The sequence below is a fragment of the Sminthopsis crassicaudata genome, chromosome 5 (assembly GCF_048593235.1).
Source record: "Sminthopsis crassicaudata isolate SCR6 chromosome 5, ASM4859323v1, whole genome shotgun sequence".
In the NCBI taxonomy this organism is placed as follows: Eukaryota; Metazoa; Chordata; class Mammalia; order Dasyuromorphia; family Dasyuridae; genus Sminthopsis; species Sminthopsis crassicaudata.
The window spans coordinates 294,145,613-294,171,672 of NC_133621.1; the positions used below are offsets into that span (position 1 = coordinate 294,145,613).

The 26,060-nt window shown below is 37.1% G+C and overlaps 1 protein-coding gene across 1 annotated transcript in view; it reads right to left on the reverse strand.

Annotated features, from left to right (window-relative positions):
* Window positions 1-25,740, reverse strand: part of BPIFC (BPI fold containing family C) — a 41,235-nt gene extending 15,495 nt beyond the window's left edge. The window contains exons 1-9 of the mRNA XM_074271510.1: window positions 25,605-25,740; window positions 16,242-16,379; window positions 15,296-15,416; window positions 11,673-11,801; window positions 6,850-7,005; window positions 6,677-6,740; window positions 5,406-5,466; window positions 2,981-3,072; window positions 710-886 (exon numbers count right to left, since the gene is read on the reverse strand). Coding sequence (XP_074127611.1) covers window positions 710-886; window positions 2,981-3,072; window positions 5,406-5,466; window positions 6,677-6,740; window positions 6,850-7,005; window positions 11,673-11,801; window positions 15,296-15,416; window positions 16,242-16,362 — 921 coding nt within the window. The 5' untranslated portion in view covers window positions 16,363-16,379; window positions 25,605-25,740. The remainder of the gene's footprint in view (window positions 1-709; window positions 887-2,980; window positions 3,073-5,405; window positions 5,467-6,676; window positions 6,741-6,849; window positions 7,006-11,672; window positions 11,802-15,295; window positions 15,417-16,241; window positions 16,380-25,604) is intronic.
* Window positions 25,741-26,060: the final 320 nt, after the last annotated feature.

Consider the following 26,060-nt stretch of genomic DNA (forward strand, 5'->3'; position numbering starts at 1 on the left):
TTCTTTCTTTCTTTCTTTCTTTCTTTCTTTCTTTCTTTCTTTCTTTCTTTCTTTCTTTCTTTCTTTCTTTCTTTCTTTCTTTCTTTCTTTCTTTCTTTCTTTCTTTCTTTCTTTCTTTCTTTCTTTCTTTCTTTCTTTCTTTCTTTCTTTCTTTCTTTTTGGAGTGGCAATCAGATTAAGTTACTTGCCCAGAGTCACACAGCTAGTGAGAGTTAAGTGTCTGAAGCTGGATTTGAATTCAGGTCCTCCTGCCTCCAGGACCGATGGTCTATTCACTGAACCATCTAGCTGCCCCCCATTTGGGGTTTTCTTGGCAGAGATACTAGAGCGGTTTGTCATTTCTTTATCTAGGTGGGATTAAGTGATTTGTCCAAGATCACACAGTAATCAGTGCCTGAGGCCAGATTTGAACTCAGGAAGATGAGTCTTCCTGACCTCAGACCTGAGCTTCTTTTTCCATATACAAATCCAAACATATGCATAAATGTAGACACACAAACACAAATATTCTCCCAATATGACAAATATAGAGCAGATGGAAAGTAACATTTAGTGGGAAGGCTCTAGCAACTGGGGAGACCACTTGATGGAGATGGGATGATGGCTTCTCAAGAGTGGGCCCTGTCCTGGTACTTAGTACAGAATATAAGGTCCCAGGAAGTGACTTAAGTAGTGAACTGAAACCCAAGATAAACACATTCCCTCTCACCTCTTTTGTGGTCAGGGTGACATTGAAAGCTCCAGTTATGAAATAAGTGAAGGATGCCGACTTAAGGAAATACTCCGAGATTCCAATATAAAGCATGGAATCACTGCGGTCTGGGAGGGTGAATGGAACAGGCTGGAAGGGAGGGTCGGTAAGATTTCCCACTGGGTAGAATGTGCCCTATAGGGAGAAAGAAGAAAAATCAATATATTTTGTGAAAAACCAAGTCATCAGAGCAATTACTAATATATCTCTATATATGTATACACACACACACATATATATATATATATACATATATAAGTATATGTATATTTTAGAAATACATATATATATATATCTTACTTTAAAATCTGTAAAGCACTTTACATACATTATATCATTAGATCCTGGGGGCAGGGTTTTGTAGTGGATAGAGTCGTAGTCTTAAAGACCAGAAAACCTGGGCTTCAGTTCCATATAGGCTATGTGACGCTGGGCAAATCCCTTAACCTTTTAGTGCCCCCAATAATTCTATGACCACAAGCTGCAAATTCGCTTTTAAAGTAGCTCCCTCCATTGATGAAATCATAGTTTTAGTAAAATCCACAATGAAAACAATAATAGTTACCATTTAAGGTTTACAAACACTGTACATAATTTATTTCATTTGATCCTCACAACAATCTGAGAGGGAGGTGTTATTATTAGTCCCATTTTATAGATGAGAAAAGTGAGAGCTAATAAGTGCCTGAGCCAACCAAAAGCTTCTAAAGTAGATACCAATATTTCCACTTTACCTATGGACAAACTGAGATTCAGGGAGGTTACATGACTTGTCCAGACAATAAGTTAATAAGTATTCTAGGTTAAGCACTTTTTTATTATGTCATATCTTTTCTTCCTTAGAATATGGCAACTAGTGAGCTAGGAGTGCAAAGAAGTTAATAGAAGAAATACTGTAGAAATTTGGTAAAATTGAGTGTGGAGAGTTGGGGGATGGGGAAGGTAAGAGTGAAACAACCCAAGCCACTATTTGGCCAGGAACGATATTTTTTAGGCAGTGATAATTAGACTCTAGAAAAAGAATGAATAACTGCCATAATTAATGAAATCTGCTTCTTCTTCATTCTTTATTTTAAAAGAGAACCAATGACATCACGGCATGATGAATTGAATTGGATTTCAATGAGGCAGGGCTGAAACAAAGTCCTCAGCCTCTCCCTCTCTTCCTGAGTCATGGAAATTCATTGGCAAGACAGTCAAGATGACTGGCGATGTCCCAGAGTACTATTCTGGTTTCTGACCGGACTTCCTTAGGGATAGCAGACATCAGTTAAATCATTATATCAGCACATTGTGAATGGAAATGTCAACATGGGGACACTGTTATCATTAATTAATTTTCTTAGCTCCACTAAATACAGTCAATTATGCTGTCTCCTAGCCCAGAATGGATGGACTCTCATGTCCATCTCATTAAATCATTGCTAGTTCTGAATTGTGCTGGTATGTTTTGAATTCAGAAGCAATTGCTACTCAACTCCAGGGTCTTTAAGGGAAAGAATCATGAAGGATTTGTGGAAAATGAAATCAAGCTATTCTGCTCTAAAGTCTTTCTCTGAAGCTTCTTGGAGGTGTAAAAATGACCCTCAATTCTTTTCTCTGGTAATTTCCATGACATTTTAATCTGGTTTGGGCCACACTTGGGGTCACTGCAATGAGGTCACTGCTATTGGATACCTCTGGCTTAGAAAATCACTTAATAATATCTCTAGGGTCTCAGTTTCCTCTTCTGTGTCTCTCATGTAGTAAGCATTGAGGGATTGATCTATAAATATAAAAGTTTGGACTAGTTGGTTCTGAGTTAACTTTTAGCTCTAGGTTGAGAGAAAAAGGATTCCCCTTCCCCTACAAGTGAGCTCAAGTGCCACATCCTCTACGAGGGTTTTTCTGAACTTCCAGTTGCTGGTGTCCATGGAGATTCTGAATGTACAGAGGAATCAATAAAAAGATCTATTGATAACATCTCATTCTGCTGAAAATCAACGCCATCGACCAAGAATGTGCTCACTTTTAAAGTACTTCCCCCCCCCCCTTAGGCAATTGGGGTTAAGTGACTTGCCCAGAGTCACACAGCTAGGAAGTATTAAGTGTCTGAGGCCAGATTTGGACTCAGGTCCTCCTGACTTCAAGGCTAGTACTCTATCCACTTCACCTCCTAGCTGCCCCTCCTCAAAGTACTCTTATTGATGATCAAGATGATGATGGTGACATTGGCAATGACAAAATTACCTTCAAATTCAGGTCAATGGATGACTGGGTGATTTCTGGGGAATCCAAAAGGGAATAATCTAGCAGAATATCTTCACCAAACTTGGTTACAACTAAATGAGAGACAGAGAAAAGACCCTTATTACAAAAGGCACACTGGAATATAAAAGTTGTACCTCTCCAGAAATTTTGCATAGCCAGGAGGGCAAACAAAGCACTATAAAACAGAAGACAGAGACAGACAGAAACAGAGACAGTACAGAGACACAGAGAGGGGGGAGGAGAGAGAAAAAGAGACACAGGAGGGAAGACATAGGGAGAAACAGAGAGAGAGAGAGAGAGAGAGAGAGAGAGAGAGAGAGAGAACAAGAAGGAGAGAAAGAGGAGAGAGAGAGAGAGAGAGAGAGAGAGAGAGAGAGAGAGAGAGAGAGAGAGAGAGAGAGAGAGAAAAGAGGGAGAGAGAGAAGAAGGAAGGAAGGTAGGAAAAAAGAAGACAGGAAAAAGATGGGCAAGACAAAAAGAAGATGGATGAAGGGAGAAAGGAGATATAACAGAGACAGAGAAAGAAAGGAGAAAGAAGATAGAGGAAGGAAAGAGGAGAGAAGGAGAGGGAGGAGAGAGAAGAGACAAGAGAGACGAATAGATAAAAAGAAAGGAGAGAGTTAGGAGAGAGGAGAAAGAGATACAGAGACAGAAATGGACAGAAAAACAAGAGTGGGGAAAGAGAGAAAAAAAGTGAGAGAGACAGAGAGAGAAAAAAAGTGAGAGGGGGAAGGGGAAGAGGGAGAGAAGACAGAGAGAAAGACAGAAAGAGACAGAGACAGAGATTGAAAAGGACTGGGTTGGGAAGGAGAGAGACAGGCAGAAAGATAGTCAAGAGAGGGGAGAGAACACATAAATAGAAATGGGGGGGAAAGGAAAGACAGAGACAGAGACAGAGAGACAGAGAAAGGAAAAAGGGAGAGAGAGACAGATGGAGAAATAGACAGAAAGAGAAAGGATGAAAAAGAGGGAAAGGGAGAGAGAAAGAAAGAAGGAGGGGAGAGAGAGGGAGAGAGCCAGAGAGACAGAGAAATAGAGAAATAGAGAGACAGAGACAGACAGACAGAAAGAGGTCGAGAGAGATGGAGGGAGAGAGAGAGAGATGGGGAAAAGATTAAGACGTAGAGAAGAGAGACAGACTGAAATGGAGAGACAGGGAGAATACAATCATGATATGAACAAGAAGCTAGAGGAGTTCTCTGTGACCACTGACTCGCTCCTGAGTCACATCTGTTATCTCCATTGACATTTTCAGAAATATAAGGGAACATTCCTTGGAAATTCTGGGCTAGTTCTGTTCCACTTTCTGAAACAAGGCAAGCACATCATGGTCTAAGTCTATATGCTCCCTTTGGGGGCTTGGAAGAGAAATCTCTCCCCTATCTATGGCATTTTCTCTGTGATATGACTAATTCTTCCCTACTTGGTTGCTATAGATGTCATTGTTAGTCAGGGCCATATAAAGTTACAGCATTTGCTTTTCTTTGATTTCATGTTTGACTGGAGCCAAGGCTAGAGGCTGGCAGGCAGGCAACCATATCTTGGTGAAATGAAAGATGCTTTCTATTATTATTGTTTTAATAAATGAACTTTTTGAATGCCAGGGATCTCTGTTCTCCCTGGGTGATCAGTCAAGTGGAAAGTGTTAGAGTAAAGTCCCCGAGACCTCAGTGGACAGTCATTTATAAAGAGCATATTTTTCAAAAACAGATTTTTCAAATCAATAGATTCCACAGATGAAGGGGGGCGGCAATAAGAGATGAAGCGACTTGGGAGGTGTTACATATAATTAATAGTGGCTAAAGTGGAACTGAGATTTAAAAGATTTTAACTTTCAGTTCTACCTTTAACCCACTGAAGTCCAACTTTGATTTTCCAGCAATGTGCAGATGAACTCATTTGGGAAAGTACTGAAGGAAGAGAGAAGGCCCCATGTCTATAGTGGGTATTAAAGACATTGTATTCATGGTAGCAATGTGGGGCTGGATCACAGAGTCACAAAATGTAAGAGTTGGAAGGAACTGCAGTTATCCAACCTATATCTGAAAGAATAAAGTGAATGACTTTGGCATAGTGTACCCAAATCACCACAGATTGAAAATTGAGATGGGAAAATATAGAGAAGGAAGAGGAAACAGAGGAGGAAAAGGAGGAAGTTTATAAAGAAGATACTGACTATATGACCATAGACAGGTCCCTTAATCTCCCAAAGAATGCCCCTGGAAGTTCTTTAAGTCTATAATAAATCACATAGGAGTTGCTTAACTAGATCATTAAAATGGGTATCCATTTTCAACATTTCCTCCAGTTAAATTCCTCTTAGCCCAGGCCACATTTATTTACTTCTTTAAAGTTTAAGATTTTTAAACAGAAATATTATATGGAAGAGACTCAAAAGACTCACCATCCAGAGAACTAATATTGGCATTTATACTTTCTAACTGATCCGTGATAATTGGACATAGCTAGATAAAAAAACAAAGAATAAAAACATCGTTAATTATGTTATTGCAAACCAAGAAGAAATTTCTGTAGAGGTCAGAGGTAAATTGAGATGTTCCTTGTTTTCTCTCAGGAATAAAAAAAGTACCTGTCATAGTATAAATTATAGGCCAAGAACCAGTGATGCTTCTCCACTGATGCTGAACATGCTGTAGTATATAATTTTTTTAAAATTTTAAAATTAATTTTATAATTATAATTTTTTTGACAGTACATGGGTAATTTTTTTTTACATTATCTCTTGTATTCATTTTTCCAAATTTTCCTCTCCCTCCCTCTACTCCCTCCCCTAGATGACAGGCAATCCCATACATATTTAGTGTGTTATAGTATAACCTAGATACAATATATGTGTATAAAACCAAATTTCTTGTTGCACGGTAAGAATTGGATTCCAAAGGTATAACCTGTGTAGAAACACAATAGCGCAAACAGTTTACACTCAATTCCCAGTGTTCCTTCTCTGGGTGAAGCTGTTTCTGTCCATCATTGATCAACTGGAAGTGAATTCGATCTTCTTTATGTTGAAGATATTGTGGTATATAATTATAATGGAATATTATTGTGCTCTAAGAAATGAGAAGAATGTGCTCAGTAAAACCTGAAAAGGCTTATGTGAACTGATGTAAAGTGACGTGAGCAGAACCAGAACATCGTACATAGTTATAGCGATATGGAGGGTTGATTAACTGTGAATGGACTTAGCTATTTTCATCAATATGATGATCTAAGACAATTCTGAAGGATTTATGATGAACGATGCTCTCCACTTCTAGAGAAAGAATTGCTAAGAGTTTGAATGCAGGTGGAAGCAGACTATTGGTCACTTTAATTTATGTGTGCATTTTTATTTTTGTTTTTTTGGCCTGTATTTTCTTTCACAACATGGCTAATATGGAAATGTTTTACAAGATCTCACAGGTACAATCTGTATAAAATTGTTGATTTGGGGAATGGAAGGGAGAAGAGGGAGGGAAAGAATTTGGAACTCAAAATTTTAAAAACTGAATATTTAAAAATGTCTTTACATGTAATTGGGAAAATATTATTTAAAAATGAATCTCAATTATAACAATAGCCCTGAGCTGATGAAATTATACGTCTCAAGGTATTAAAAAAGTTCAGACCACGGGCATCTGACCACTGTTACCCCTGGAGTCTTCAGAGACTTACCTTTTTATTCAAGGTCTTCAAAATAGGTTTCTCCATTGGCTCAGCAAAAGAGTTATATAGGACACTAAAGGAAAAGAGGAAAAAATAGTGTTTATATAGTCTAAGAAAATCCCTGATCAGTGTTTGGAAACATCCCCAGCCTAGCTGTTCCCTATCTAGAGTCTTTTACTCACCTGAGCTCTCCTGAAAATGAGATGCGGGCAAGCCCAATTCGAACATAGCAATCTTCTAACTTCATGCTTGGGTGGCCTGTGTCACTCCGAGACAGGTTAACGAGACCCAAGAAAAATATCTCAGCTAGAAACAGAGCAGCTCCTCCTTCATCTTTGCTGCTCATGGAGACAAAAGCATAGACTTAGAACAAAGGCCCATGGCGGGTGCTACTGAATTATGAATGACAGTCATAACCATAGCTCACAATTTTAAAGCACTTCTGAATTTACAAAGCACTGTTCTCACAGCAGTCCTGGGAGGTTGGTAAAGACAGTACTTTTTTTCCCATTTTATAACTGAGGACTGCCTCAGGAAAAGGAGTGAGAGAGTGCTGAGAGAAAAGTCCTAGGTACAAATCCCCCACTTGTGATGCTTATTACCCGCCATTGTGGTCAACTCACATAACTTTCCAGGCCCTCAGCTGGACTGTGAGCACCCTTCCAGCTCTGGATGCTATATTTCTGTAATAAATCACTTAATCTCTCTGGACCTCAGTTTACTCATCTGTAATTTGAGGGGATGGGTCGTCAAGGTTCCTTCTAGATCTCAAACTACAATCCTGCGATCTTTTAAGGCAAAGCAAGGATTATCTTTGTTATGAATGAACACTTATTGAGAATCATTTACAACATATCACCTTTTTCCAAAATCAATTTCCTCATCTATAAACTAAGGGCGTTAGACTATATAATTTCTAAGGTCTCCCCTATTCTAATTCTATGATTTTGGCTATTGTGGGGCTTAGTTTTCTCTGGATCACATGACCTCCATTAAAGTTCTTTTTTAAATTTTATTTTTTATTTTTGCTGGGCAACTGAGGTTAAGTGACTTGCCCAGGGTCACACACCTAGGAAGTGTCTGAGGTCAAATTCAAACTCAGGTCCTCCCTGACTCCAAGGCCAGTGCTCTATTCACTATGTCATCTAGCTGCCCCCTAAATCTATGATCTAATGATAAAATAAGGACTGAAAGGTGGCCGGAGGGCTTTAAATGTCCGACTGAGCAGTTTATATTTTATCACAGCTACAGGGAAGCAGCTGAAAGTTTTTGAGAGAAACACTGAGGAATTACCAAATTCAGGACTCTGACAATTGAAAAAAGAATCTTTTTTCTCCCATTTCTCATCAAGGTGGATCATTATTTCTGAAATATTGAGTGTCCTGATTGATCCTTTAGCATAAGACCTTGCTCAGCAGGGCAGGCTGTGTCATTAGGAATATTTTTAAAGGGTAACTCACAAGGTCCTCTTGATTTCATATATTTAAGATATATGTAAATGATTAGTTCTCCCAAGAGGGCTTAAACAATAACATTTCTCATTTGCATAGTGTTTTACAATTTAAAAAGCATTTTGCATATATTTTTCCTTTGTTTCTATCTTTTTTCTTTTAGCAATACCAGATAAAATGAGCACTTCCATACACACACACACACACACACACACACACACACACACACACACACACACACAGACACACACACACACACACATTGTAGAACAGAAGGTAAGGTTTATACATAAAAGTATAATTATTACATAAAGCTTGCTTTTCCTTTTAAGTATATAATAAAGTCAACAAGTAACGGCCGAAGCTGTCCTGTTTATCTGATCAAATTGAGATAATAATTATAAAGCACTTGGTAGAGCGCTTGGCACATACTAGGTGCTCGATGAATATTTATTCCCTCCTTTCTCTCTGGGATTTTTCCTAATTATCGTTGTTTTCATTTTGTGCTCACAACAACCTTGAAAACAAGTAGTAGCAAGGGTAATTTTTACAAATAAGAAAATGGGGTCTCCAAAGGCTAAATTATTGTCCAGGGTCTGGTAGCAAGATGACAGAGTTGGGGCCTGAGCTGTTATGCTCATGGTCCTACCTACTGTACCATACTGTTTGAATCAACACCATGTCCGTTTTTAGGTTCTAACAATTATAGTTTCTCTCTTATCTCTAGGACGGCTTTAAGTTTGCAATAGAGTTATCTATGAATCCTGTCTGAGATAATATTTGTAAAATGCTTAGCACAGCAAATGTTCTTTCTATATGTATATATACAACATATGCATACACATACATATACATATATACATATAGAGCATATATAGTAATATATATATATATAGCATATATAGTTATATAAATGTTCCATGATTAATAAATGTAGGTGTATATACATTTATAAATTTATACACACACGTATACATGTGGATAGATACAAATAGTAATATATACATATGTGCACATACACATACATTTTTATTCTGTCTCATATTATAGGATCTGCTTTGAGGGACCAATCAGATGAGGATACTGAATCACAGAGAAATTAAGTGATTTCCCCCAGGGATTCACACAACTTATATCCCTGTTGCTATTTGAACCTTGGTCTTCCAGACCCATGTCAAGGCACCTATCCCACTCATTTTAGGGAGGATGACAGCAGGGGAGCAATGGTTTGGCCAAGGACAAAGTAGGAGGCCCAAACTGTAAACATCAAAGGCAGAATCGGAAACCAGGTTCAGAGCTGAACTCCCTGGACAGTGCTCTCACTGGGCTCGTCTGGCCTCGGGCACGGGAGGGATGTGCAGGTAAATCTGGTTCTGCCCAGCCCTGAAACAGGCAGACCTGCCCAGATCAGCAGCCTTTGAAGCCAGTGCCTGCTGTTGCCCCAGTGAAGAGGCTCCATTACTTTGTGGATTGGGAGCCAACCCTCCCAGGTGGGAAGTCACAGCTAGTCTTTCACTTCATTGGCTCAAAGGTCGACATTTCAGGATAAGCTGGTTCCCACTTCTTATGAGCAAAGGATCAATGACTGGAAGAGTTCTGAGATCATTCAATCCAGGGGTTCTTGACCCCTTTATGTATCATAGAACCCTCTGTCAGTCAGTCTGCTGAAGCCTAAATCCGAATAATGTTTTGAATACATAAAATGAAAGGGTATTATAATGAAATGTTTTAAATAATTTGAAATTCATTAGTAATTAAATTATTAAAAGGGTATTTTAATCAAATGAATAAAAAGGGTATACTGGGTTACAAAGGTAACCAAATATATTGAAATAGTTAGATTCCAGGTTAAGAATTCTTGCTACTTCAATCATTTTTACAGATGAGGAACTGGGGTACAGACAGGATAAATCCAATTCAATAATTCAATTTAATAAACAATTAAGTGCTTACAATGGATCAGGCACTGTGCTCAAGGTCACACAGGTAGTAATACATAGGGCATTCAAACCCAGGTGTCTTCTCACTGCAAATTCTATACTTTCTCTTCCTCCCTCCTTCCTTCCTTCCTTCCTTCCTTCCTTCCTTCCTTCCTTCCTTCCTTCCTTCCTTCCTTCCTTCCTTCCTTCCTTCCTTCCTTCCTTCCTTCTTCCTTTCTTCCTTCCTTCCTTCCTTCCTTCCTTCCTTCCTTCCTTCCTTCCTTCCTTCCTTCCTTCCTTCCTTCCTTCCTTCCTTCCTTCCTTCCTTCCTTCCTTCCTTCCTTCCTTCTTCCTTTCTTCCTTCCTTCCTTCCTTCCTTCCCTCCTTCCTTCCTTCCTTCCTTCCTTCCTTTTTCCTTTCTTTCTTCCTTCCTTCTTCCTTTCTTCCTTCCTTCCTTCCTTCCTTCCTTCCTTCCTTGCTTCCTTCCTTCCTTCCTTCCTTCCTTCCTTCCTTGCTTCCTTCCTTCCTTCCTTCCTTTTTCCTTTCTTTCTTCCTTCCTTCTTCCTTTCTTCCTTCCTTCCTTCCTTCCTTGCTTCCTTCCTTCCTTCCTTCCTTCCTTCCTTCCTTCCTTCCTTCCTTCCTTCCTTCCTTGCTTCCTTCCTTCCTTCCTTCCTTCCTTCCTTCCTTCCTTCCTTCCTTCCTTCCTTCCTTCCTTCCTTCCTTCCTTTCTATCTCTTTCTTTCTCTCCTTTCTTTCCTTTTTTTCTTCTCTTTCTTCCTTTCTTCCTTCCTTTGTTTCTGTGAGACCACTATAGGCTAGTAAAGAGAATTCTAGCTCAAAGATCAAATCAAAGATCAAAAATTTTTGCTGTGGATAGCTCAGCTTGGTTCCAAATCCTGTGCACTTCACACTATACCAAACTGCCATCATTATTCACTTTACAAATGAGGACTCTGAGTTCCATTATGTTAATTGACTTACCCAATATCATGACTGGAAATATAAGTGATTGCCTTACAACTTCCCAGTGAGCTAGTTGCTAAGGGCATAGAGGGTCCCAAAGTCAGTTTTAAGCTTAAAACTACACTATGACTTTTGGAACATTCTATTCTATTATACCCATTTTATAGACCAAAAACTTGAGCCTCAGAGATCTCAAGGCACACAGCTAATTTGTTAGCAGTGGACCAATATTCAGAATCTATGTTCCCTGATCCCCAAATCCAGCTCCTTTCCCCAAATATTACACTGAAAAAGACCAACAGATCTTGGACTTCTAGGGTCGACCAATATTGGTAGCAGGGGTTTCTAGGGATGCATAGTTTGCCTATGATGGCCCTTTTCAATGATAATTTCTCATTAGTTGAAATGAGAATTAATTTCTCACTAACTAAAATATCCATTTATTTAGTAGTGTGCAAATTTTAGCAGTTAAGTCAGGGTTGAATAGAATTTAGCTTATTGTTTTAGTAGTAACTCTGGGATTCTAATCCAGTTTTGGATTAAATAACCTTTCACCTGTAGGTCTCTGTTCTATGAAACAAGGTGGTCTTAGTCTGATGGCTTCAATCCCCTTTTGGAGTCTAAGCTTCCCATTTGTTCTGGGAGAATCTCTCATGTTTTGGCAATACTTACAAAAGTGGAGATGATATTTCCCATCCCATGCTGATGTTTGTTGAACCGTGATTGCTTAATACTTTAACTCCAACTCCAGACACAGGAGTTAATGAAATATTTGGAAATGAGAAGGTACTCATTTTTATGCTAAAAAAAGAAACAGAGGCATTAACGTGATATTTCCTTCTAGAGAATTTGAATGAGCCTCAAATGTTTTGGCTCAAATTTATCACTCATTAATTTTAAATTACCAAATAATTAAATTACTAATAATACTAAATAAATTAACTTAATAAATAAAAACAATCCATACTTCTTTTCAAAGCTAAATATACCACTTTCAATGGTACTTATCCCAATTTCCTCTGATTGTCAGTTCCTTTCCCTCCAAGATATTATCTTGCATGGCTGTGACAAATAAGATGACTCTTTGGATAGAGTGGTAAGTCTGTAGTCAAGAATCTATCCTCAGATACATTCAAGCTGGGCAAGTTCCTTAATCTCTGTCTGCCTCAGTTTCCTCAATTTAACAAATCACTTAATCTCTGTTTGAATTAATCTACTGGAGAAGGAAATGATAAACCAATCCAGCATCTTTGTCAAGAAAACTTCACAGCCAATATAGTTCATGGGGTTACAAAGAGTTGGACATGATTGAAAGATTGAACAATATAGGGTTTTATGTAATATTTATAAAGCGCTTAGTACAGCACACACATCAGTCACTTAATAAATGTTTGTTCCCTTCCCCTTCTCCCTTTTGATTCCCAGGCTCATATTCTTTCCATTATAACACATTCTTTCCAGGTAATTTCTAGGTTCCAAGCCACCTTTATACTCTTGTTTGAAGCTTATCTGCATGTGAGAGTCTTCTCCCTGATAAGAAAGTGAATTAGAGGAGACAACTCTTCATTAGAACATAATTAGTCACTACACTACATCCATGGATTGTTTTGTTTTGTTTTGTTTTGTTTTTTAATGACAGGTTTGAGTCATTTTATCCAAGATATAAACTGTTAGAAGATGAGAAGATTTCCCAGAGAGGATCTTTCTGGACTAAAAGAGATAAAGCTAGGAAGACATGGAAGCATATTTCACATGGATTTTGACATTTTCAAAATTAAATGCTATCGTGGAGGCAGGCTGTGCAGGGGTCCAACTCTAATGCTTATTTATGGCAAAGAAAAGAATGATCTGGCAGCAGAATTTGCTCTCTGACTGGTATTATCAAGGTTGGGCAGAATATAGTCTGGGCAAAAGATTGGCTCTACTATCCAAGTATCAGCTCAGCCAATGATGGTGGAGTTCATCACCAATAAATGGACCATCAAGAGGCAAGAGCAGGTAAGAGGCATGAACTCTTTGGCTGTGGCATCCATGAATGATGGAAAATATTTAAATACTTCTTGTGAGTGCCTCTTCCATTTTTGCATGATAGAAAAGGAGGAAAAGGTACTAAGAATTATACAGTTTATAGATCAGAGGTCCATAAACTTTAAAAAAGATAATATTGTGATTACTAAATTTCAATATAATTGATTTACTTTGTAATCTTACATATTCATCTAAAAACACCATTCTTAGAAGGAGTCCAAAGGTTTACCAAAAGAGTCCATAATACAAGAATAGTTAAGAACCCCTGTAGTTTGTAAATTGGACAGCTAAGTGATGTGAGTGGATCGAGCACCAGGCCTGGAGTGAGGAAGTACTGAGTTTAAATATGGTGACCCTCTGATGCTTAATAGGTGTGTGATCCTGGGCAAGTCACTGAACTCTGTTTCAGTTTCCTCATCTGTAAAATGAGCTGAAGAAGAAAATGACAACCCACTTCAGTATCTTTCCAAGAAAACTCCCAATGGCGATCTGGAGTCATATGACTGAACAGGACGACTATGTAAGTGAATGAATGGAAATGCCTTTTTTAAGTATATACTATATACTGTGCACTATACTAAGTGACACAAATACAAAAGACTAAATATTAACATCCAGACTTTGTGTATGATTTTTGTATTATTCTTGTTTAACTATGATGGTTAAAAGACTGAGGAAGTAGTCTAGGCCCAAGCCCCCCACAGCACTAATCTCCCTTCCAAGGTTTCACTGACAGATAATTTCTCCTATAGTGGGAGCTAAGACTTTATGCTTAGCTCCCTCTGGCTTAGATAGCTCACCTTTTTTGTCATGTTTTACTAGGAATCAGGCTATCATAAACTTTCTATGTTATCTCCCTGGGTGGACACCTTCTTCTCCCAACTTTCTGCCATCGTTTTGTGTGGACTAGATCAAAATTTCTTAAACTGTGGGTCTCGACTCCATGAGGGGTCATATAACTGAATATGGAGGTCATGAAAAACTTGACAAAATTAAAAGGTTTCTAAATGCTTTGTATCCTTCGATATCAAATATTCTGCTGAAATTTAATTTTTTATGTAAAAGTAAACAAGCAAACCATCTCATTAATATGCAAATTTACTTTCATCTTTAAAAAATGATAAAATTTTAAGTATGCCAAAAATTGTTTTAAAATAAATTTCTGTATGACTTTATCTCTAAATGTTTGATTTGTATACCTATTTTATATATTGATAGGCCTAGGGTCAAATAAAAGTTGCTTGGGGGGGAAAGGGGTCTCAAGTAGAAAAGGTTTAAGAAGCTAAGGCATAGAGGATTTCTGAAATTATTTCTAGCTCTCTATCTCTGATGACCAATTAGCATGTTTTCATGACCATGATCCTCCTTCTGTTTTCTATCATGTTAAATTAAAAATGAAATGACTCACTCTCATACCCAAAGTTATCTTCTCTATGCTTCTAAACACTAGGTCATATTTTCCTTTCTTGTGATAAGAAATTGGGTTTTTGAAAAGTTAATTTCACACACTATCTTTTTACAATTCATTCATTCATTTATGAATGAATTTATGAAGTGCTTACTATTTTTAAGATGGAATTCTAGACCCTATAGATTTGGAATGGAAAATGCCATAGCCATTCAAAGAGAGAACTGTGGAGACTCATTAAATGTGGATGAAAGAATAGTGTTTTCACTTTTTTTTTTGCTTTTTCTTTCATATGATTTTTTCCTTTTGGTCTGATTTTGCTTATACAACTTGACATGAAAATATGTTTAAGACAATTGTACATGTATAACCTATATCAGATTGCTTGTTTTCATGAAGAGGGAGAAAAAAATTTGGAACTCAATCTTACAAAAATGAATAATGATATATTGGGTTACTTACCATCTAAGGGAGGGGATGGGGAGAAGGAAGGGAGAAAAAAATTGGAACACAAGATTTTGCAAGGATGAATGTTGAAAATTATACATATATTTTGAAAATAAAAAGCTTTAAAAATGAATGTTGAAAATTATCTTTAGGTATATTTGGAAAAGTAAAATAGCTGTTGAAAAATAAAATGAAATAAAATCCTAAACTAAGTTGTAATGCTAGACTTTTGTTTAATAACTCATTCATTCATTCACCAAGCAATTATTAAGTGCTTACTATTTGCAAGATATAATGCTAAGCCATGGGGATACTAATGAAAAAATGAACAATTCCTGTCCTCAAGGAACTTATATTAGAAGGGAAAAGGGGAAAAATAAGAATGGAGAGAATGTTCCTTTCTTTTACTTACTTTGAAAAATTATAGTCAACATAGTCAACCTTTAAAAATTCAAGAGTTTCAGAGCCTTTGAAATCAGGAATACCATTTTTCTTCACTATTAGCTCAATTGCTTCCATGCCAGCCTGTATACCTGAAGTGGGAAACAAATGGATTGATAAAGTTTAGAAGTTTCTAGGCCATGATCCTGGCATAAGAATATTTCAGATTTCCACATGGCAGCACATCGGTAAATATTCTTCAAAACCATTCTCAAGGCATGCTTGCCCCAGAGAAATCTTAGATCAGGCTTGCAAACCCTTGAGAGGAGAAATGGATAATTAAGTAACTAGAGGGGATGGGATTGACATAGAATGAATATATCACGTATTCTCAGTGAATAAATTGTTAGAATCACAGAATTTGAGATGCAGAATTTAACATTTAGCTTTATATCTGCTTTTCCCTACCTTTCACCTATCCCTCTTCCGACTGAACCCAGGGATTTCCCCACCAGCTACATCACAGTCATAGAACTTGATAGTTAAAGATTTCAGGAGCTATTTAGTCCAATTCATTGACAAAAAGTAATTCCTTCTATGTATAACACACTTGATGAGAGATTATGCAACCTCTACTTGGAGATGTTCAAGGACTATAATAAAGATCTCACTCTGGCTAGGGGGATCAGGGAAGGAAGGCTTTTTATAAAACACATTAATTATCAACTGATTTCTGCATGAGGGTTAGGATTGACCCTTTAATCCCTCTGCCACTCAGCTATGAAGAAGGTGAAAGGACAAGCTTGAATCAAAATTTTCTTCATCTATGATTATTGGCCATTGATCTAGTTTACACATGTTATCTGACTATCTTAAAAGAAATGTACTCCACAAATCTAATAGAACTCTAGAGTGAGAAGTGGTTATTCTCAAATCTTGCCATAGTAAAACTCAAATCTGAAAAACTCAAATCTTACCATAGTCCAGGCCTTTCTGAGTAATCCTCACTTTAATCCCAGGATAAAGTTGAGTTGATTGGATGACTGGATTCCACAAGAGTAAACAGCCCCAAAGGATCAGAATTTTCTCCGACTCCATCTGCTCTCTGGAGTGACCTGTTAATCAATATTAGTAGTTATTAAGTTATATAATCTTCAATTTCTCACATATAAGATGGGCATAATAATAATTGGATTGTCTACTTCCCAAGGACCTGGTGAGGAAAACACTTTTGTACATCTTAAAAAATTTTATCAAGGTCACACTGGGAATACATACTAAATTTAAAATATCGAGTACATCTTAAAAGGCCTATAGAAGTGGAAATCATTTACAGTGTTCATTTTAGGCAGTGCAGAGAATACAAGGAACATCAGAAAGAAACAAAAATAAGACAGCTTTGAAAGTTACAGGTGGACTTAGTCAATACTTAATCATAAGATAAGATTTGTCATCAAAAACACTGCTTAGCATAGTGCCTGACTCTTAGTAGAACTATATAAATGCTTATTCCTTTCCTTAATAAGAAAAGCAAGCTGTTCAGCTTCAAGTAAAATATTCATTTTCTCTTCTGCCATATCTAAGGAAAAGTCCATTTTTTGTGTGTGTTTGTGTAATTTGAGATAAAAATAAATCTAAAGGTATGAATTATTGATTTTACCAGAATGCATGCTCCATCAGTATCTAAACTTTATTTCTTTGGTGTCTAGCACCATGTTTTCAGGAACAAAGGGTCTAATAAATATGTTGGGAATTGGAAAAAATATCTATGGGTATTTTAATTATTCTTGACATACTAATAAGGATGAGTTAAGAGTGAGAAGTGGAAGAAACCTTATAAATTATATATATATATAATGTAGTCAAGGGGTATCAATACCATCCCTGATATACTCTAGAGTACTGTTACACAGAATGAAATGTTATTGAAAAACAATTAACAAAATAAATAAAAATCTGAAGCACATATAATGTTAATATATTTTTTTCTAAGTCAACATACCCAGCAGGGATCTTTATGTATGGTGGTGATTCCCCTTTTATTTGACTGATGCAGACCAATGCCTTCCTTATACCAATGAAGATACTGAGTGTTAGATGTTAGATACTGAGATGTTAGAGATTAAATGATTTTCTGTTGAATTAATTTTATACTTAATAAGAAAAGCAAATTCTACATAATGGGAGATTCACAATTTTATGAGCAATCTTGTTGTACAATGCATGGAAATATTAGTTTTATCAAATGCTTATGTTCAGAATTTTAAAAAATTAACTGAAAATTGCAAAATGCAAGTAAATAATTTTATCAAGGTCACACTGGGAATACATACTAAATTTAAAATATCGAGTTAGAAAGAGAGCTGAACATACAATTCTTTAATTTTACACATTTCAAAATATGGTGCAGAGAAGTAAGGTTTTTTTATCCATGGTCACAGAGTGAGTAAGTGTCAGGGTCAAGGTTTTGAAGTTCCTAACTACAAATTCAATGTTTTTTCTTTCCTTTTCACTGTCCCCTTTTAGAACTTGGAGGAATCATTGGTTAATTTTATAGAAAACCTACCTTGACATCACTCTACCATTTATTTTCTTCCTTCCTTCCTCCTTCCCTTCTTTTTTCCCTCCCTTTCTTTCTCCCTCTCTCCCTTCCTTCTGTCTTTCCTCCTTTCTTCCCTTCCTTCCTCCTTCTCTCCTTCCCTCGCTCCCTCCCTTCTTCCCTTTTTCCTCCTTCCCTCCCTTCTTTCCCTTTCTTCCTTTTATTTCTTTCTTCCTTTCTTCAACTTGAGGGTAAGTGATTTGCTCACAGTAACATGAGTAGTTAAGTATGTGAATCTTTGAACTCATATCCTCCTGACTTCTGGTATTCTACCCACTGTACTACCTAGCTGCTTCATCATATCTTCATTTTATCAGCAACTAAAGTATGTGCAAAATGCTGGACCAATTAAACTAGACAATAAGGTAGGTGAGGGAGCGCTCACCACCTATGACAGATGTCACCAAAGCAGGCACACGTACCAAGGCAAGAGATGCTACTACACAGCCACATAACAAATACACATTAAATTAATAAGCAAAAAACTTTCTGGGGGTGGTAAGTGAAGAGGAAGTCGTGGGAGCTGAGTATTTAGATAAAGGCAGGGAGTAGAGGAAGGTCTTTGCTTTGATTAGTCATGGAAAAGTTCATGGATATGGAAGATGACAAAGCTGCCTTAAGGCTGAAAGAGAAAAGGTGTTTTTTTGAGGTAGAAATAGATTGCTGTAGATACATAAGCAGTCATTGTGGGGCAGTGAATGGAGAAAACATAGAACAATGGAAAGTGCATTGAATCTAGACTCTATGACCCTGGTTCAAATCCTGCCTATAATATTCATTGCTTGTATGGTCTTGGCCAAACCATTTAACCTCAATGGGCTTCAGTTTCTTCACTTGTAATATGGGGAAGCTAGACTAGATGACCTCTGAGAGGATCTATGAGCCCAAGCTCCTCTGACATTTAGACCTAGCTAATTCCACCATCAGGCATACCATGGAGGTCAAAGTCCCAGTTGTTGTTTTTTTAGTCACAGATAAATCTTTGTGGTCCATTTGAGGTTTTCTGGCAAAAACACTGAAGTGGTTGGCCATTTCCTTCTCCAATTCATTTTACAGAAGAGGAAACTGAGTCAAATAGAGTTAAGTGCCCAGGATCACACAGCCTAGAAGACTAGATTTGGACTCATGAAGGTAACTCCAAATCAGGTGCTCTGAGCCATCTAGCTGCTCCCAAAAACAATAGCAACAATAACAAACTTAAACCAAATGAATGCCTGTTACTTGGGGAATGGCTGAACAAACTGTGATATATAAATGTAAAGGGATAGAATTGCCTTATAAAAAAGAATGGATATGAAGTAGACACAGGAACTTGGGAAGGCTTATATGAACAGATGTAAAGTAACACAAGCAGAACCAGGAGAATAATTTACATAGTGATCATAATACCATAAAGGAAAATATCAGTGTTTTAGAAGTCTGACCACTGCATTGACCAATGATAACTTCATAGGCCTAAAAAAAAGAGCATACTTTCTTTATTTAACAGAAATAGTGAATTAACTGAGTGTAATAAGACAAATGTTTCCCAATACGTCAATATATTTTTAAAAATTCTATTTCTTTGTTAGGAGGGAAGACTCTATTTCCTAATTGAATATAAATTCCTTGAGGATAGGAACTCTTTAAACTTTGTCTTTGTCTTTGTACCCCAGAAGCTTGGTACTCAGAGAGGTGCTATAGTAGTAATAAAAATCTGACAATTATGATTGGAGTTTATTGGGATCAGGTAAAATTGGGAGATTTTTTTTTTCAGAGAAATGAGTACCAAAATGTAGGTGAGTATAATAATAATGATGATGATAATAGCTGGCATTTATATAGGTTTGCAATGCAGTTTACAAATATCATTTCATTTTATTCTCTTAATAACTGTGGGAAGTAGGCACTAATATTATTTCCATTTTATAAATGAAGATGATAGAGGTTAAATGCCCAAGGTCACATATCTGGTAAATGTCTGAGATCCAATCTGAACTTAAGTCTTCTTGACTCTAAATCTAATACCCTTTCCATGGTGCTCCCTAGCTGATTCCTAGCATTTATTATATGCAGAGTTAGGAGGTAGGGATGACCAAGCTAGGACTCTACATACAATATTCTACCTACTATAGCAGAGGCCCACCTCTTAAAAGGCAACATTTACGAGACCCATAAGTGACATGAACCTTTTGGATCTGAGAAAATCAGTTCTGTCAATTTAGCAAATTTGCACATAATAATTGATTTTTCTTTTTTTCAGATTTGCCTTTTTGATACAATTAAAACAACTTTGTTCCTTAAGTTAAACTATATCAATATTTAGAACATAAAGCCACAAAGGCAGTGGGAAGGCAGGTAAAGTTGCTTGTGGGTGGAAATTTGCTCTTTCTCTACTATAATGCTTTTTAAATGATTATTGATTAATTTATTGACATGGGAGATGGTACTGAAATATGATAACAATGCAATTAAAAACTATAGAGACTTCAATATAAATGGGAAAATGATGTAAGTCAGAGGTTTTTACCTGGGATCTATGAACTTGTATTTGTCCTTTTTAAAATTTAGATACATATATTATGCTAGAATTGATTTTCTTTGTAAGTCTATGTATTTAAAAGCATTATTCTGAGAAGGAATTCATTAATTTCACTATATGGTCAAAGAGGTCCATGACCCCAAAAGAGATTTAAAAACATTCTTCTTGACTTAGGGTATATCTCAAGAGAAGACCTGGAAGAGGAATTGGGCTAACTTGATAAAAAGAAAGACTAAATAACAATATTTGGAAATGGCATCCCTAGAATTCCAGGGAAGTGAGGTGTTGGAAGAGGTCAATTGAATGCAAAAGATGAAAATGTGAATCCTGACTGACAAGTCATATGATCTATACAAACAAATAATCGCATGACCCTTAAGGTCAAAAGAAATGAAGTCATGATCACCACAGTAGGCAATAAAGAATCAACTTTGGCACTGGGTGGTTATAGATAGGAAGGGCAGCATCTAAGCATAGTGAGAGGAGTGCTAATAGATGGGGGTGGAAGATGAGGAAGAAGGAATCAGACATGAGATGGGAATGCATGGATCAAAGCAATAAGGGGAATGGGATGATGGAGGAAGTTAGAGGAGGGATAAGTACTCACGGGTAAATGAGAATGCTCTAAGAAAAATTGAGACAACATTGGGCAGTGGAAGAGAAATGGATTGGTAGTCAAGAGATTAAAGTTTGCATTTGACTGGGTCCCTTAATAATCTTGAGCAAATCACACACTGTCCTATTTCCTTGTCCATAAAAATGGACTGATGGCAATTCACTAGATGAACTATAAAAGTTCTAGTTTTAAGAATCTACAAATAAGCATTTTAAATGGTTTTGGGATGAAAAGGTGATTGTAATTGTAACATCCCTTAACACTACTCTAACCTTCTAGTTCCCCTTAGAGCTACTCTTAACTGCCCGTCCATTGACTGCACAGCTAGGCCACACACACTATGCCTCTCATCTCTCAAGTTCTCCCACATGCCTTGAACTGCATTCCTTGTTCCTAGAGAGTTTTTAAACCTCACATCGCCCCCTCTTTTATTAATAAGACCAAGTATGCTCATGTTGATGAATGAGAAGCTCTTCCATAAGCACCTCATTATCTACTTTTAATGGATTGTGGCATGCACTTCTTAAAAGTGATAAATGAGGTGATGCTATTCCGAGATGGCTTCCAGTGTTTCCTTATCATAGGAAGCCATCTGACTACCTACTACCTCCCATTTTTAAAGATCCATTTCCAATCCTGCTTACTTTACTATTCTAAAAGCTTTTTTTCCTGGCCCCTCCTGCTCTGGGACCCTCACAATAATTTGTCCCATTTCCTAACTTTCTACTCACTAGAGCAGAGTTCTGTCTCTCTTCCCACCTGTAGGCCTGCTACATGGTGAGGTCCTAGCCCAGATTGTCCCTGTTCGGGCTCCACTTGTAGCGTCCCTTAATGCTACCTTAACCTTGTAGCTCTCCTTAGAGCTGCCTGTTGTCAACAGCACAGCTAGGCCACACTTACCCATCTTCGGTGACCAATCTGGATAAATAGAGACAGACCACCAGGAGGTAGAAGTGAAGCAAAAGAGAGCTTTATTCTTAGGTAGCACATATCCCTGAGGATCCTCTAGGAACCTGGCATAATGGGATTGGCCCGAGAAGAGGGAGGGAGGCATGCTAGGCTTTGAAAGCACTAAGGAGGGAGACCTGCTGTCAGACAACACTTCTTGGAGCTATGCCCTACCTCCACATAGAATTTGTCTGCACCTCTGTACCTCTCATCCCTCAGGTTCTCCCAAGTGCCTTGAACTTCATTCCTTGTTCCTAGAGGTTTTTTAACCCTTACATGTAATGAATTCAGTGTCAGACATTTCTGTAGAAACAAAAAAGACTCTACCAATCAGCAAGCATTTAGTAATTCCTCTTATGAGATATAGGCAATCCATTCTCATATGCAGAAATCTCACACATACAAATACACATACACACACACATACACAAAGAGAATAAATACTAAGTAGAGAAGGAGGGAAAGAAGAAGACAATTTTGTCTGAGCTATTCTGAAAGGAGGAAAAGAAAGGAAGAGAAACTTAAAGGGGATCATATATAAACAAAAAGAAAGGGAAGAAGAGAAATTGTGCTGAGTAAAGAACATTAACCTGGATCTTGGTGGATCTGACGGATCTAGTCCTGATTTTATCGCAATGTTACTAGTTTACCTAGAACAAATCTTTTCCTCTTTCTGTGTCCCAGTTTCCCCATCCATAAAAATGAAGGGGTTTGTCTACAGGCTCTCTAAAGTCTTTTTGTTTTAACTAACTAGGAGACTGTAAATGGGAAAAATGAATACATTATGCAAATTTTTCTTTGTCCACAGTGAAACAGGAAAGTCAAGTCACACATATATTCCCTGCTTACATTTCCAGTGTTTGCAAAATTTCTCTTCTATGCTAGGCCTTTCATTTTAATTCAGAGAATGTGTGATATTGTACACAAGGGTAAGCTTAAAAGTCAGGGAATCTTAATATGGAGTCTATGAACCACATGTGGGTAGATTTCAGGGGGAATGTCTGTAGACTCATATGGAAAAAAATGATATCTTTATTTTCATTAATCTCTCACTGAAATTTAACATTTCTTTTAATTATTTAAAAGTATGATTCTGAGAAGAGGCCTGCAGGCTTCATTCAACTCCATGGACAAGGCTCCTGATCCAAAAAAGGTTATAGTCCAGCTTAAAATTAAGAGTTGACTGAAGATTTTTTTTTTTAATTTTTGAAGTCAAATACATTTGAGTTTGATGGGCATGGCAAGAATTTTCAGATTCATTTCGTGTTTTTAAAAAAGCTGTCTTTCCCATATTCAAAATGACAGTAGGAATTTTCCCAGAATTCTTTAAATGTGTCAGTTAGAAGTTGTTCTAAGAATGAAAATCTGAAGCCAAGGAGGATGTTTTTCTCTTGGAAATTTATGAGCACAGGAAATTACTAGGGACTAAAGGGAGAGTCTGTATATAACTTTCAGTTAAAATGTTTGGGTACAGTGATAATTAATGAGTAAGGGGAGCAAAAGAACCGTTCTATGTAAAGAGCAGATGACTATTAAAATTTCAGACCATTTAACTAGCTGACAAGCAAGGGCAGAGCTGGTTCTCTGTAAGAAAGAACCCAATGTGAATTTGAAATTCTTCCAGTTGGTTATTCTGTGTCAGGGAAGGTACTCTTGCAAAGGTTAGAAGTCTTAAAAGTACAAAATGTCTATTGTCCTCCATAGGTACAAAATATATAGTAGGCATGCTCATATGCCAAAGCAAAATTGAGTTTTTAAAATTTATGATTTTCTGTATTTTCAGTATAACTTAAATTATATTTAACTGATTCAAGTCAATAGTCAGGAAAAAGAAATGTCCACTTGAACTTATCAGATACAATACAACTTTGTAAAAAATATCCCTAAAAATAAACTTTTGGGTTCTGTTCATGGGAGAAGTATTTTAGATAATATGGAAAAGAGAAATATCTTAGGTAATATGGGAAAGAGAGAACTAGACAAGGATTCAGGAAAGACTAAATTCAAATCCCGTCTCTGCCACTTGGCCACTTGTCTTCCAATCTCAGTTTTCCCATCTGTAAAATTGGAGAAAAGGGAGATAGTACTATTATCACTATCTCCCAGGGCTTCTGAGTGAATCAAATGAGACAATATTTGTAAAGCATTTTTCAAATCTTCAAGTGATAAAAAATGGTAATTATTCTTGTTTTTCATAGTGAGAATTGGAAGAAAGTATAGAAGTCCAATAACTTTGTGAAATGTTTACTAATGTAATATAGGGACTTCCCCAAGATTAAACAGAACTAGGATTTGAACTCAGATACTTACAAGTATAGTACTTTTCTTGCAGTCTTATATCTCCATTGAGTTTGTCATCTGACATCATTGAGTATGTTATAGATTGCAGCATTTAAAATTGGAATAGACCTTAAGGATCATGGGATTATACAATTAGAGTTGGATGAGACAAAAGAGATCATCTACTCCAGTGACCCCTCAGAAAACTGAGGCCCTGAGATATATATGGTGACTTTCCCAAAGTCACAAAGGTAGTAGATAACAGAAATGCTATTTGAAACCAAGTCCTTTGATTCCAGACTCATGGCTCTTTCTCCTGTATCATTTGGTTCAGATAAGTCTGAGGAGCAAGGATGTTACCAACTCTATATAAGTTATCATTTAGAAATCTCTATCTTGCTAAGAAGTCTAATTCAAGAGAAATTAAATAATCAATAGTAAGAATTCTTTATATATCAATCACACTTTACAGTTTACAAAGTCCTATCACAGCCCTCCATCTCATTAGCTTCTTACAACAACCCCATCAAGGTAAGCAAAACACAGATATTCACTTTACAGATAAGGAAATTAAAACACAAAGTCGATTAGCTTAGTTTGACTAGTTGGAGGCAGAGTTAAGGACTTGAATCAAGGTCTTCTCTCCACCCCACTTTTTCCCCCCATTATTGAAAATGGAGAATATTTCTAGGAATTCTATTCAGGTGAATAATTCTATAAAGTTCCAGATCTTAAAAATCAGGTTCAGATAACATAATGAATTGGAATATTCAGGTTAAGTTTTTCCCTCCAATTCCCACACAACTAGAGAATTGAGGCAAATAAGACAGAGATGAGTTTTATTTTTTGTTTAAGCTAGACCATATGACTCACAATTCCTCAATGGCTAAGATTCCACTATGCCAATTGTGGGAGATTGCTTAGCTTTTTATTTCAGCTGAACATGGCATTTTGTTCCCCACTAAAGCAAGAACATCTCAGAATTCTAGAGTGGCAAAGGATTTTAGGGGCAATCTGTTATCCTCCTCTACCAGATGGAATAGGTCTAAGGGTGCACGAATACTTACACAAGATGTAAGGAATACTGATCCACTTCCCCGACATTATCCTAACAATGGGAATCTAATGAAATAAACATGCCAGCTCTACATTTTTTTTTCCCTACTGGTGGTAGGTCTTACAGATGTTCACAGTTTTCACTGTGCCTCTTATTTAAGCAGCTTCTGGGATAGGGAGAAAAATTACACACACACACACACACACACACACACACACACACACACACACACGCATAATTTGCAATTTGTCTCCAGGGGTGAGGGCTTGCAAGGGACATGTACTGAATGAGGGTGACAGGTTGTTCCAATGAGTCTTACCTTAAGCAGGGAGACGCTGGACAGCAGCCCTTCAGCCCTGGCTGGCTCCTGTCTCTTTTTCTCCTTTGAAGCCAGTAAGTTCAACACTTTGTGCCTGAAACTCAGCAGTAATAGAGCCAAGATAATTATTGGTCTGAATCATCTATGGGGTGGATTTTTTTAAAGCCTCTTTCAAAATATAATAAATAATTACTTCATTGCAATTAAGCAACAACAGTATGCATGAAAAACTATACTCTAACTGGCTGAACAGACAATACTACCTTTCTAATCATCTCCCTGGAAAACACACATGCACCTTGAGAAAGGAATTAAGTCCCTTCGCCAGGTTAATTACAAGGAGCTTCCAGTACTTTGAACATAAGGGGTCTTAAATGATACTAGTTACTATAGAATGATAGAAAATGGGGTCAGTGGATCTGAGTTCAAATCTTGACTCTGCTATTCCCTAATAAT